The following is a 12,947-nucleotide window of genomic DNA, read 5'->3' on the forward strand; positions in this document are numbered from 1 at the left end:
TTACATTTCACCAGCACTATTTGGATTATTTGTATTTATTATTACAGGTGATTGCTTTAAGGAACCTGGAGATGGACAAACAGGTAAGCCTTGTGCAGATTGATGTGGGAGCAGAATTATAAGGCTACATTCACTGCTGCAGATTTTCAATTTGGATTTGCGGTCAGAAAATCCACAGATTACCATAGCAGCAAATTGGATGAGATTTTAATACGTTTGCTTCAAACATTTTCCGTGCAGAAATTGAGGTGCAGATATTTAAATCTGCAGCATATCAATCTCTGCACCAGAAAGTGCACCAATTTCTTGCAGATTTTTCCCATTGAGTTCACACTTGCAAATCATATTGTTGCGGATTAAAATCTGCAACTCGACTTAGTTTAGAATTAGTTTAAAATAAAAAACACTATTCTCACCTCCCCTGGCGCTCCCATGGCAAAGCTTTCCTGGTTCCCCACCAGTCAGTGTTAATCTGGCCCCCTGCAGTGATGTGTCGTCTCAACAAAATTGAAAACGGTTTTATGAAAATGTGAAAAATAACTGTGCCTCCTTTCATTTCCAGATAGTAGATGTATTTTATCTCCACCACCTGCACCAGCAGGAGCACCAGGACCACCAGGATTACCTGGATTTAATGGTAAGAACATTTATTGATATGTATGATATTTAGATTCCAACTTCTTTATTTATTTGTTACTTGTAAAGCTAAACAACATTGACAGACCGTAAGCTACTGAAAAACATACACAATACATGCCATATTTTTCATACCTAAAATAGAGAAAAAAATAATTATTTCAGAGTATGTCCAGCTTTAGGCACATTTTACAACTTATACATAGATATAATTTGTGAAAGTAAACTTGTAAATGTGTTGTTTTACTTGAATGGCACAGATTAAAAGTAACAGCTTACTTTACAGCAAACAACTCCATTTACAGTTCTGGTTGTCATTAGAAAGAGCCTGAACTCAGACACATCTTTAAAGAGGCTCTGTCACCAGATTTTGCAACCCCTATCTCCTATTGCAGCAGATCGGCGCTGCAATGTAGATAAGAGTAACGTTTTGTTTTTTTCAAAAACGAGCATTTTTGGCCAAGTTATGACCATTTTTATATTTATGCAAATGAGGCTTTCTTAAGTACAACTGGGCGTGTTTAAAGTTATGTCCAAGTGTGACGTCACTCACTTCCTGCCCCAGGTCCTGCATCGTGTCGGACGAGCGAGGACACATCGGCACCAGGCGACAGAGGCTACATCGACTTACCTGCAAACGCCGATGCTGCTGCAGAATCAACTGTAGCCTCTGTCGCCTGGTGCCGATGTGTCCTCGCTCGTCCGACACGATGCAGGACCTGGGGCAGGAAGTGACGTCACAGCGTGATCGCTCGAGAACACGCTGTGTGTCTGTGCACTGCCAGAAGCTGGGTGTTAACGAAGAGAAGTGGATGATGCTGATTCGTCAGCATCATACACTTCCATTCACAACGCCCAAGCTAGTAAAAGAAATAAAAACGCCCAGATGTACATACACAATACACTAGGGATGCACGGTGCATCGAAACTTCGATACTGTTTCGATACTGTGCATCCCTAAACGGTTCGATACCGCTATTTCCTGTATTTCGATACTGAGCTGCGCAGCCGCACAGCTCAGTATAGTAACACATGAATGTATGGGAGCGCGGCTGCGGCTGTGTAATTCAGCCACAGCCCCGCTCCTGAGTCATGATAAGTTCGCGGGGTCAGGATGATGCAATGCGGCCAGCGCTGCACTAATGAGCAGCGGCACTGAAGACAGAGCATGGCGGGTGCAGTGCAAAACACCCCCATGTTCTGTCTTCAGTGCCTGAACTGCCGCTCATTACTGCAGCGCCGGCCGCATCACCTCATGCTGACCGCGCGCGCACTTCCTGTCAGGAGCGGGGCAATGGCTGTATTACACAGCCGCAGCCCCGCTCTATAACGGCGGAGATCAGAGAGACCTCTCATCTCCGCCGTTATTCCCCTGAATGCTGCGATCACAGCTGACTGCAGCATTCAGGGGAAAGTGAGAAGGGGGGATGCCCATGGATCGCGTAACAGGGAATTCCTGTGACGCGATCGAGGGCCATACCATATATGGGCAGACAGCCCAGGGTCTATTGACGGACCCCAGGGCTGTCTTACCATATTTCATGTTGTTAGGACATACCCAAGTATGTCCTAACAACTGCCTGTGTACTATCCGTGCACAGGCTAATGTACTGGCACATATCTGATATATGTCAGTACATTAAAGTTTAAAAATAAAGTAAAAACAAAGTATTGTTAAATTTAAAAAAAAATACACATTCACCTTTTTTACACTAAACATTCAAATAAGTCTCAATACATAAAATATATACATTCAGTAATGGCGCGCACAACAATTTTTTTGCATCATTTATGATGTGTACGCTGTAAAAAAATGAAATAAACATGGCTTTCAGTCACTTATTAATGTGAGGCGCGATGAATTTAACCTCCATGTTCCTCACATTAATAGTAATTAACCCCATCATGTACCTCGCACATTAACCCATTATGACTGAGAAACATGATGGGATTAATTACTATTAATGTGAGGCGCGTTCAAAATTCATCACACGTCGCGCCTCACCTCAGAAAACGGAAGAATTTTTTTTTTATTACTGTTGGCAAAAGTATCGAAATTGGTATCGAAATCGCAATACTAAACTAAGTATCGGTATCGAAGTCCAAATTCTGGTATCGTGACATCCCTACAATACACGCCCACTTGTACATAACTTTAAACATGCCCAGTTGTACTTAAGAAAGCCTCATTTGCATAAATATAAAAATGGTCATAACTTGGCCAAAAATGCTCGTTTTTGAAAAAAAAAAACGTTACTCTTATCTACATTGCAGCGCCGATCTGCTGCAATAGGAGATAGGGGTTGCAAAATCTGGTGACAGAGCCTCTTTAAAGAGACTGTCACCAGTTTATGAATGCCCTATCTCCTAACTAATCTAATAGGCGCTACGGTGCTGATAACTACAGTGTAATTTTTTTTCAAAAACATTTATTATTTGCAAGGTTATGAGCACTTTTCTAAATATGCAAATTTGGCTATACTTGCCAAATGGGAGGTTACTCTTTCTTTTCACTCTGGACGGTGTAATGTTTTCTGTATTTCGCTTTCCAATCACAATTCTCCCCCTTCCATTGTCCAGCAACATAGCGTGATCATAAAGTATACATGTAATGTCGGGGTAGGGAGACAGACAGGTGAGCCCTAATCTACCCGCCACTCAGTCCCTGCCTACTTGCAACGACCCGCCCTAGGCGACGGGGTACAACTGGGCGACGGTCCCTACACTCAATAGGTGCACAACAGACAAACAGACAAGGGTACAAAGAAGCCAGGGAAATGGGGAAGCTTCCCACGGGGACACCGTGAGCAACAAGCGAAGTGAACGAGCCGAGTCAAACCAGGAGATGAGCGAGGTACAAAAACGCAGAGCAGAAGAGTGGTCAGTAAAGCCAAGGTCAATCACAAGCAGAGGATCAGTAGTTCAAGAAGCTGCAGAAGGGCCAGGAAACCAGCAGAGAAGAATCACAAACAAAGGAGGAACAGGAAAGGCAGATATAAATAGACAGAGGGCGGGAGCTAGCTCCGTCTGGCCAGGCTGTGATAGGCTCTCCCACTCCTAAGCCTGCCATCCTGGGTGGTGGAAGATGGAGTCAGTCTCACAGACATAGAAGCAGGTGCAGACTGATTAACTATGGGCGTCGACACAGAAGTTGTGTCTGGCAGATCCTTTACAATACAGCTTCCATTCCCGACTGTGTTTTGAACCGGTAATACCTCCAGTTGTTTCACAGATAGAACTGTGATCCTGGTGTCATATGAAAGAGTAGAATCTCCTCTTTCATATGCCACAAGAACCGCCTGGGATATGGCTTTTTGAAGTGATTCCCCTTCCCTCCAGCCTCAGTCTCTCACCCTGTGTCAAGCAGCTTCATGCTGATAGGACAGCGTCAGAGGCTGTGAGGAGGCTCCACTTCAGGAGAATCGCTGCTGTTACCTCCCACTTGTCTAGTATAGGCTCATTTACATATTTAGCAAAAAGCTCATAACTTAATAAATAATAAAAGTTTTGGGACACAATTTTCACTAGCATTATCAGTGTGACAGCGCCTATTAGATTAGCTAGGAGATTGGGCATAAACTAGGGACAGATCCTTTTTAACCGCTTAACGACCCAGCAATTTTTAGTTTTTACGTTTTCGTTTTTCAACTCGAACCAGCAATCGTTGATACAATACACTGCAATACAAATGTATTGAGGTATATTGTCATTTTTACAGGCTTTATTAGGCCCCCGGGCTGCTATGACATACATCGGTGCCCCCAGATCGCTTCAGAGGGCTACTGCAGCAGAGGAATCCCAGGCCCGATCATCGGCAACGCTCTGGCCGGGGAATCCGGTCAAAGAGGATCCCCTGACGTCACTGTCTGGCCGGGGGAATCTGGTCGAGGAGTATCCCATGACGTTACTGCCCATATATGGACAGTGACTTCAGGGGCCCTTCCAGCCGAGGAATCCCCGGCCTGAAAGTCGGCAACGCTCTGGCCAGGGAATCCGGTCGAGGAGGATCCCCTGACGTCACTGTCCATATATGGACAGTGACTTCAGGGGCTCCTCCAGCAGAGGAATACCCGGCCAGAACGTCGGCAATGCTCTGGCTGGGGATTCCACTCTTAAAGGGAGCCCCAATGCAGCTATCTAGAAGGGGGGTGGCCCTATCTATAGGGGGTTGTGTGTGGCGCTATCTATAGGGGGTGTGTGTGGCACATATCTACATGTGGGTGGGTGTGGCACTATCTACATGTGGATGTGTGTGGCACTATCTACATGTGGGTGGGTGTGGGATTATCTACAGTGAGTGTGGCACTATCTACAGAGGTCACTGTGGCATTATCTATCGGGGGTGTGGCACTATATATAGAGGGCACTGTGGCAATATCTACAGAGGGCACTGTGGCAATATCTACAGAGGGCACTGTAACATTATCTACAGAGGGCACTGTGTCATCTAAAAATCTTGACATTCTCGTGTCTGCCAAACGCTGCCAACTGAGCAGCCAGACTGCATTTAGCGACACTTAAATTTGAAAACGGAATTGTTAAAATAAGCACGTGGAGTAAACTCGCAAATTTCTGTCAAGTTTAAACCTAGCGGCGTTATTATAGTAATGTAGTATTGTTATAGTAATGTAGTATTATTATGGTAATGTAGTATTATAGTAATGTAGTATTGTTATAGTAATGTAGTATTATTATGGTAATGTAGTATATTATTATAGTAGTTCAAATAACTAATTGATTAACAGTAATTTTGAGTTGTATCCAATGCGGCCTGTAAACGTAAAATTCTTCTATGTGCGGCCCATTTACCCAGCCGAGTGTGAGACCCCTGCTTACTATAAGATCACATTGTGTTGCTGGGCAGGGAAGGGGGAGAAGCTGTATGCTGATTGGACAGCGTCATACAGAAAACATTACACGCCCAGAATGAAAAGAAGGAGTCACCTCCTATTTGGCTATTAGAGCCACATTAGCATATTTAGAAAATGGAACATAACTTTAAATCTAATAAATGTTGTTTTTTTTGTTTTTTTTAAAACAAATCACACTGTAGTTATCCGCATTATCAGCATCATAGCGCCTATTAGATTAGTTAGGAGATAGGGAATTAATAAACTGGTGACAAATCCTCTTTAAATAAATTGCTACCAAACGGCTTTCTATTGGTTGGCTTAAACAGACCATCTAGTACAGATGAGTGTGTCACATCTTTGTAGGAACTTTTAAACACTTTTTTTTTCATACTTACCACACAGAGTTTATGTTGGGCAGGTTTAGTAGGTGACTGTGCAGTAGGATTTGATCCACAGTGATATATATTTAATGTATATGTGTTTTATTTCTATTATATTAGGTATCCGGGGCTTGAAAGGTCATCTGGGGGCACCTGGTCCAGATGGCATCCAAGGTTTTAAAGGATTTAGAGGTGATCCTGGACCTGACAGCTTGCCAGGGACACCAGGTAATATTGTTTTATTAATTGATAAAAAAAATATATAATAATTTGCAGAGAAAAGTGTTATAGTTCTGAACTTCCTTGCATTTCTACTTGTTATTTTAGCTTATTGAACTTTTTTTTCATCACTTAATTGATGCTAGTACAACTTTTAGCTATACAGCCAAATAATTTGAGTCGGGCTAGTTGATATGTGTACATTTCCTAACAGCTTAAAGGCTGTAGACACCTTTGCAGATGTATTTTTATTAAATAAAACATTTTTACAATTAATTTTAATTAAAGATTTTCAACCATTTGTCTTCTGCAGCTTGTATGTTTTACAATGGAATACAAGCTGCTGGTTTCCATTCAGTGTCCATTCCACCAGAAGAGCCAGTAGTCCAGCCCCTCTCTGCACTCCTGAATGCTAATCTAAGTTACCATCTTTGCAATCAAAGAAAATAAACTTAAGTCAAATAAGCTGGAGCAGGAGCTAGTCAGTTACTGTCAGATGTCAGACACCCCCATGCTGCAGGAACACCGCGATTATTGGTCCCTGTAGCACAGGAGTGTTCAGCTATCACTGTAAAACTAATATTGGGACATGAAACAATCAGGTTACGAAGACGGCCCTCGTAGCAGAGGCTTTTAGTTTGTCATACACAGCCGGCCTTAGGTTGGATGGCGCCCTTTGCGGGATTCTCTATTGCTGCCCTACACAAAACAAAAATTAACCACATATATAGACACGTACATACTGGAACATATGTACTGCACAAAAATAAAGGCAGATATTTAGACAAACAGGCAAATATACTAGTATATACACACATTCTGGAATATATACATACATAAAGGTAAATATATAGACATACAAACACATACTGTATATACAGACACACACAGGAACATAAATACACTGACAGGAACATATACAAATACATAAAGGCACATATATACAAGCACAAAGGCACATTCACATACAGACCCATATATACCCACACAGGCACATATATACACAGTACAGATAATGTAGTAGATGTCACCTGTAGTCCTATGTAACACCACAGATAACACACAGTGATAACTCTCTGAGTACAAATAATGCAGTACTGTTACCTGCAGTCCTATGTAACACCACAGATAACACAGTGATAAATCTGAGTACAGATAATGTAGTAGATGTTACCTGCAGTCCTATGTAACACCACAGATAACACACAGTGATAACTCTCTGAGTACAGATAATGTAGTAGGTGTTCCCTGCAGTCCTGTCTAACACCACAGATAACACAGTGATAACTCTCTTAGTTCAGATAATGTAGTAGATGTTAGGCTGTATTCACATCACCGTCACTTTCCGCTGAGGGGTTCCGTCTGAGGTTCCGTCGGCTTAACCGCTCAGCGGAAAGGCAAACGGAAACCTTAGCTTCCGTTTCCCTCACCATTGAACTCAATGGTGACGGAAACCTAGCTAATGGTTTCCGTCTGTTTTTTCCAGATTGCCCTTCAATGCTAGCATTGTGCACTCCCGAATACTTAAAAATGTTTAATATACATTTTATTCATTATTTTAGGCTTTTTAATGTGGAAACCCCCCAAATATGACCTCTGCGGTTGGGAGAGGTTGTTATAGGTGAAAATTCTTTATAGTGTCCAAATTTAAACCAAGTATAACAGAATCCAAAAATGTACCTTGGCACAAATGCAAGCCGAGAGCCAAATGGATGATGTTAGCAGTGTGTAATATAACGTGGCAAGCAGAGAGTTAAAAAAGCTAATGCCAATTCTTAAATATAGCCATCCACATAACTTATGCATCTGCAAACAAACACACCTGTGTGATAGTCCAGAAGTGCATATATGGTGTTTCCCCATTATGAGCAAAACAAACTGTTTTTATAACAAATTTATAAAATACCCATAAGTGTACATATACATGAAAAATTCTTCCATTAAAATTCTGAAAGCATACCAAAATGCCAGGACTATAGCATACCCATCAAATAATACCTCATGGTGTATACATGTATCAATAGCAACATTTGTTGGACTAATTTTGTGTTTTGCCTCTCTGGGCCACTACAAATCCAACATGGTGTCCAAAAATGAACCTTGGCAAAAAGGGGAGCTAGAAGCCAAAATAGACATTTGTTTAAGGACCCTATAAGATGGTCCAGAAGCAGAAAAAGTGTACATATGGGGTATCTCCAATATTCGTTAAAGTAGCTGAATAAATATTGGTTCCATTTTTCTCAGTAAAACATTACGTGTGCATAAATAATACAAAATCTAAACATAGTGTATATGCAAATAATTTAAAAAAAATTTAATTTTCTGCAATCTTCCAATAAAATTTTGAAAAAATAGCGACACTCCTGGACTTTAGTGTACACTTAAATAATACACTGAAGTGTCTAAATTTGTCAACAGTCACATTTGTAGGGGTAATTTCGTGTTTTGCCTCTATTGGGCATTCAACATGGTGTGCAAAAATTAAACTTGGCAAAAAATGCAAACTGGAAGCTAAAATGTACAGCATAGGTTTAAGGACCCTATAAGATGGTCAAGAAGTGGGAAAAAGTATACATATGGGTTACACCCATTATCAGCTTAAGTAGCTGAATAAATATTGGATTTACTTTTCTCAGTAAAACATTACCTGTGTGTAAAAGTACTACTAAATATACACATATGTAAAAACATTTCCAATTTTTTAAATTTTCTACAATCTTCCAATAAAATTGTTAAAAGAACGACATGTCAGGACTATAACATACCTCTCGAATAATACCCTAAGGTGTCTAGCATTACATAGTGAGTTACAAACTTTTAACCAAGAACTTCCTCTCCTAGGCAACCCTAAGCAAATGAACTTCACAGTTCCACAATAACAGCCAGAATGCCTCCACAAAAGTATTATTTGTGGGGCTGATTTTGCATTTTGTATACAATATACTGTAGTGTCAGAAAATGAACCCTGGCAAAAATGCAAGCTGGAAGACAGAACAGACACTGTTACTTTTGAACTCTGCAAGATGGCGTAGCAGTGTCACACATATCAAAATGCCTGCATACGTAGGGTCAGTGTTATCACCATTAAATAGAAAAATTGGAATCAATTCGAAAGTTGTAGTTATTTGAAAAATATACTGTTGTAAAAAAGAAAAAGTGTTTTTTTTTTAAAGAAAACCTTAAGGGCTTGTTCACACACAACGAAATTGCTGCAGAAAATTTCTGCAGCAATTCTGTTGAAAGTCAAAGGCTTTCCGCTGCGGCAAAAACGCACCATTTGCTGCGGTTTTTGTGGCAGAAAATGGTGTGTAAATTGCTGGGTTTTTCTCAATATGGAGACATCTGTGAAAAACTCAGCAATTCTGCACACTTTTCGTAGCAGGAATTGACATGCTGCAGTCTGAAAAATAAGCATCGCAGGTCAATTTCGGCTCGGAAATTTCATGCAGCATGTGGATGAGATTTGTTAAATCTCATCCAGTATGCTGCTACTGTATTCTGATGCTTTTTTCCGACCGAAATTCCGGCCGGAAAAAGCGCGGCAATTCCGGAGCGTGTGGACGAGCCCTAATTGTGCTTACAAAAAAAGTGTGAAAAAATAATTTAGATATGCTGTTATGTTGTTAAAAAAGTTATTTTTGGTTAATATGAAGCATACCAAACCTGTGAAGTGTTGTCTGGTCATGAAGGTTTTAATTACCCTTGGGCATCATTTACACGAGCGTAATATACGCGCGTGCGACGCGCGTGCTTTTCACGCGTGTCGTACGCACTTATATTAGTCTATGGAGCTGGGCAGACAGTCCGTGAGTTTTGCGCAGCGTGAGTCCGCTGCGTAAAACTCACGACATGTTCTATATTTCGCCGTTTTTCGCGCATCACGCACCCATTGAAGTCAATGGGTGCGTGAAAACCACGCATGCCGCACGGAAGCACTTCCGTGCGAACTGCGTGAATCGCGCAACAGCTGTCAAACTCTGAATGTAAACAGAAAAGCACCACGTGCTTTTCTATTTACAAACATCCAAACGGAGTGTCATAATGATGGCGGCTGCGAGAAAATCACGCAGCCGCGCATCATACACTGATGACACACGCAACTATTAAGTGCCTTTTGCGCACGCAAAACGCTGCGTTTTTTGCGTGCGCAAAACGCACACGCTCGTGTAAATCAGGCCTTGGTCATATGGTGGTTAATAAAATACATGCAATGCAATAAAAAAAAAATGTCTGCAAAGATGTCCACAGCCTTAGGCTATGTTCACACGGTTAAGAAAAAACGGCTGAAAATACGGAGCTGTTTTTACGGCCGTTTTTGTACCTGTTTTTTTTATTGACTCATTGAAAAATGACTCAAGAAGTGACATGCACTACTTTTTTATGGGGTGCTTTTTTATGCGCCGTTTATAAAAAAAATTGAAAAACGGTCGCGTAAAAAACACCCTGTTGGAACAGAACTCAATGAAATCAATGGGCAGATGTTTGGAGGTGTTCTGCTTCCGATTTTTTAACCCTTTTTTGGAACGTTTACAGCCCGAAAAACAGCTGAAAACACTCCATTTGAACATATCCTAATTCTTTAAAATGAATTAAATACCATTCTGTGCTAAATTATTTTATGGTTTTTCTGATAACAAGCTTCACATAGGGCTTTAAAGATGTAAATGTAAAACATAACATGCTGGCTACATGCAGCTGCTACTAGCAGAAGCTTAGGCGCTAACTGCATACTGTTATACCTAGATCCTAATGATAAGACAGTATGCAGTCATCTCCCATGCTTACTCTAGCGGTAGCCATGCAGGTGTTTTGCAGCTCCGTATCAGAAAAACAGAGCTTCGACCAATATAAAGATATATTAAAAAATTAATAAGCATAACAATTTGGACTTAATGGAATTAATGTCCAATCATGTCAGTAATAATGTTAAAAGGCGGAGATTCACTTTAAATGAGGGCTGCCACACAGTTTATTCTTTGCAACCAGTCTGTCACATTTATAAGATCAGATCAAGGCTAAACTGGCACTGAGCAGAGAACAGAGAAGGAACAAGAAATACTACCATTTTAGCTATATTAACCCCTTCCTCATAATTGACATAACTGTACGTCATAGCTGGGAAGGAGCACTACATATATTACAGCTGACACCTCACTGTACTCTGATCCCGGCTGCTTAAGGGCACGGCCAGACGTGGCGGAATTGCTGTGAAATTCCGCTGCGGACAGTCCGCAGTGGAATTCTCCAGCGGCCGTTTTTCACAGTTGTTTTTCAATACATTTTTAGGCAAGTTAGTTCAGATGTTGCGGAAAACTCTGCTGCGGACCATAGGCTGCGGTGCAGAATTTTCCCTCCGCAGCAAGCACTGTCTGTTGCGGAGAAGAAGTGGAATTTCACTGCGGATTTCAGCCTTTGCAATGCAAAAACTGAAATCTGTGGCAAGTCTGCTGTGATATCTGCAACGTCTGAATTACCTGTCAAATATGCAAATGTTGGTGCAGATTCGTTGCGTAATTGCCCCAAATCTGCACCAACATTTGCAGCGGAAAAATTCCGCCACGTCTGGCCGTGCCCTAATAGCGACTGTGGCATCTAAGCCGTTAGAATAAGGGGAGCCCCCTTAGTCCTCCCAATGCACCCCGACGTGGCCAATTGCTTTATGAACGCCCCCAGGTCTGCCATTTTGATCCCCCCTATTAATAAGAGAGGTAAAAGTACAAAGTACTGCAATAAATAAGTATTGCAAGACATAAGTATTGCAGTGTATTGTACCAGCGATCTAACGATCGCCTGTTCAACTCCCCTATTGCAACTAAAAAGAAATTGTCAAAAGGAGTTAAATAAAGATTTTACTAATATAGAAAAAAGAAAATATTAAAAGTAATGTAAAAAAATGTAATAAATAATTTCTATTGTTGTCTCTGTAAAAAGTCTGATTTATTGTAATATAACATTACTTGTCCAAAATAGAATTCCTGTTTTTTGGTCACCTTAGCTCCCCAAAAAAATGAATAAAAAGTGATCAAAAAGTCATATACACCCCAAAATTACAGCTCGCCCTGCAAAAAACAAGCTCTAACACAAGACTCCAACCCCCCCCCCCCCCCCCCCCGGGCGAATGCTGTAAAAGCAAAACCCAAAAAACAATAGAGGAACTGCTGTTTTTTTTCTATTCCACCCCATAAAGAATTTTGAATACATGGTGCCGTTAAAAACTGCAACTCGTCCCGGAACATGCACTCATACGGCTATGTTGACAGAAAAATAAAAAAATTATGGCTCTTGGAATGCGGGGAGGAAAAAATTAAAACGCGAAAATGGATGTGGTCGGAAGGGGTTAAACCGCGTATTTGTAAAAATACTTTTTGGTGAAGGATTTCTTTTCAATTATTTTAAGCAGGGGTGCACCATTCTTCATGTGAGGTGAGAACTTCGCTTAAGACAGCACGCTTCCTAAGGGGGGTAGCATCTACAGTAAAAAAAAAACATCATTTAATTGAATGCCCAAAATAATATATTACAAACTAGCATTGATTATAACCCAAAACACAATGACAGAATCTCTCTACCATGCCACACTTTGTTACCACACTTGATCTACTATTCTATCTAGATATTTGACAGTGTATAGAAATGATTCTGACAATAACAACCTTCATAACAAAGTCAGCTACAATGCCCTTATAAGGGCATTTTCAGACATGCGGAATTGCTGTAGAATTCCGCAGTGGACGGTCCGCAGTGGAAATCCGCAGCAGACCTTTTTTCCATTATTGTCTATGGCTTTTTAGGTAACTTAGTGCAGACGATGCAGAAAAAGTTGTTGCGGAAAATAGGCTGCGGTGCAGAATTTTTATTC

General features: G+C 41.0%; 1 protein-coding gene across 1 annotated transcript in view; it reads left to right on the plus strand.

The window, feature by feature from the left end:
- COL4A2 (collagen type IV alpha 2 chain) overlaps positions 1–12,947 on the plus strand; it is a 252,511-nt gene that overhangs the window by 199,814 nt on the left and 39,750 nt on the right. Inside the window, exons 27-29 of the mRNA XM_075852496.1 lie at positions 48–83; positions 563–637; positions 5,990–6,097. Of these exons, the coding sequence (XP_075708611.1) occupies positions 48–83; positions 563–637; positions 5,990–6,097 (219 nt within the window). The remainder of the gene's footprint in view (positions 1–47; positions 84–562; positions 638–5,989; positions 6,098–12,947) is intronic.

The sequence above is a fragment of the Rhinoderma darwinii genome, chromosome 2 (genome assembly GCF_050947455.1).
Source record: "Rhinoderma darwinii isolate aRhiDar2 chromosome 2, aRhiDar2.hap1, whole genome shotgun sequence".
Classification (NCBI taxonomy): domain Eukaryota; kingdom Metazoa; phylum Chordata; class Amphibia; order Anura; family Rhinodermatidae; genus Rhinoderma; species Rhinoderma darwinii.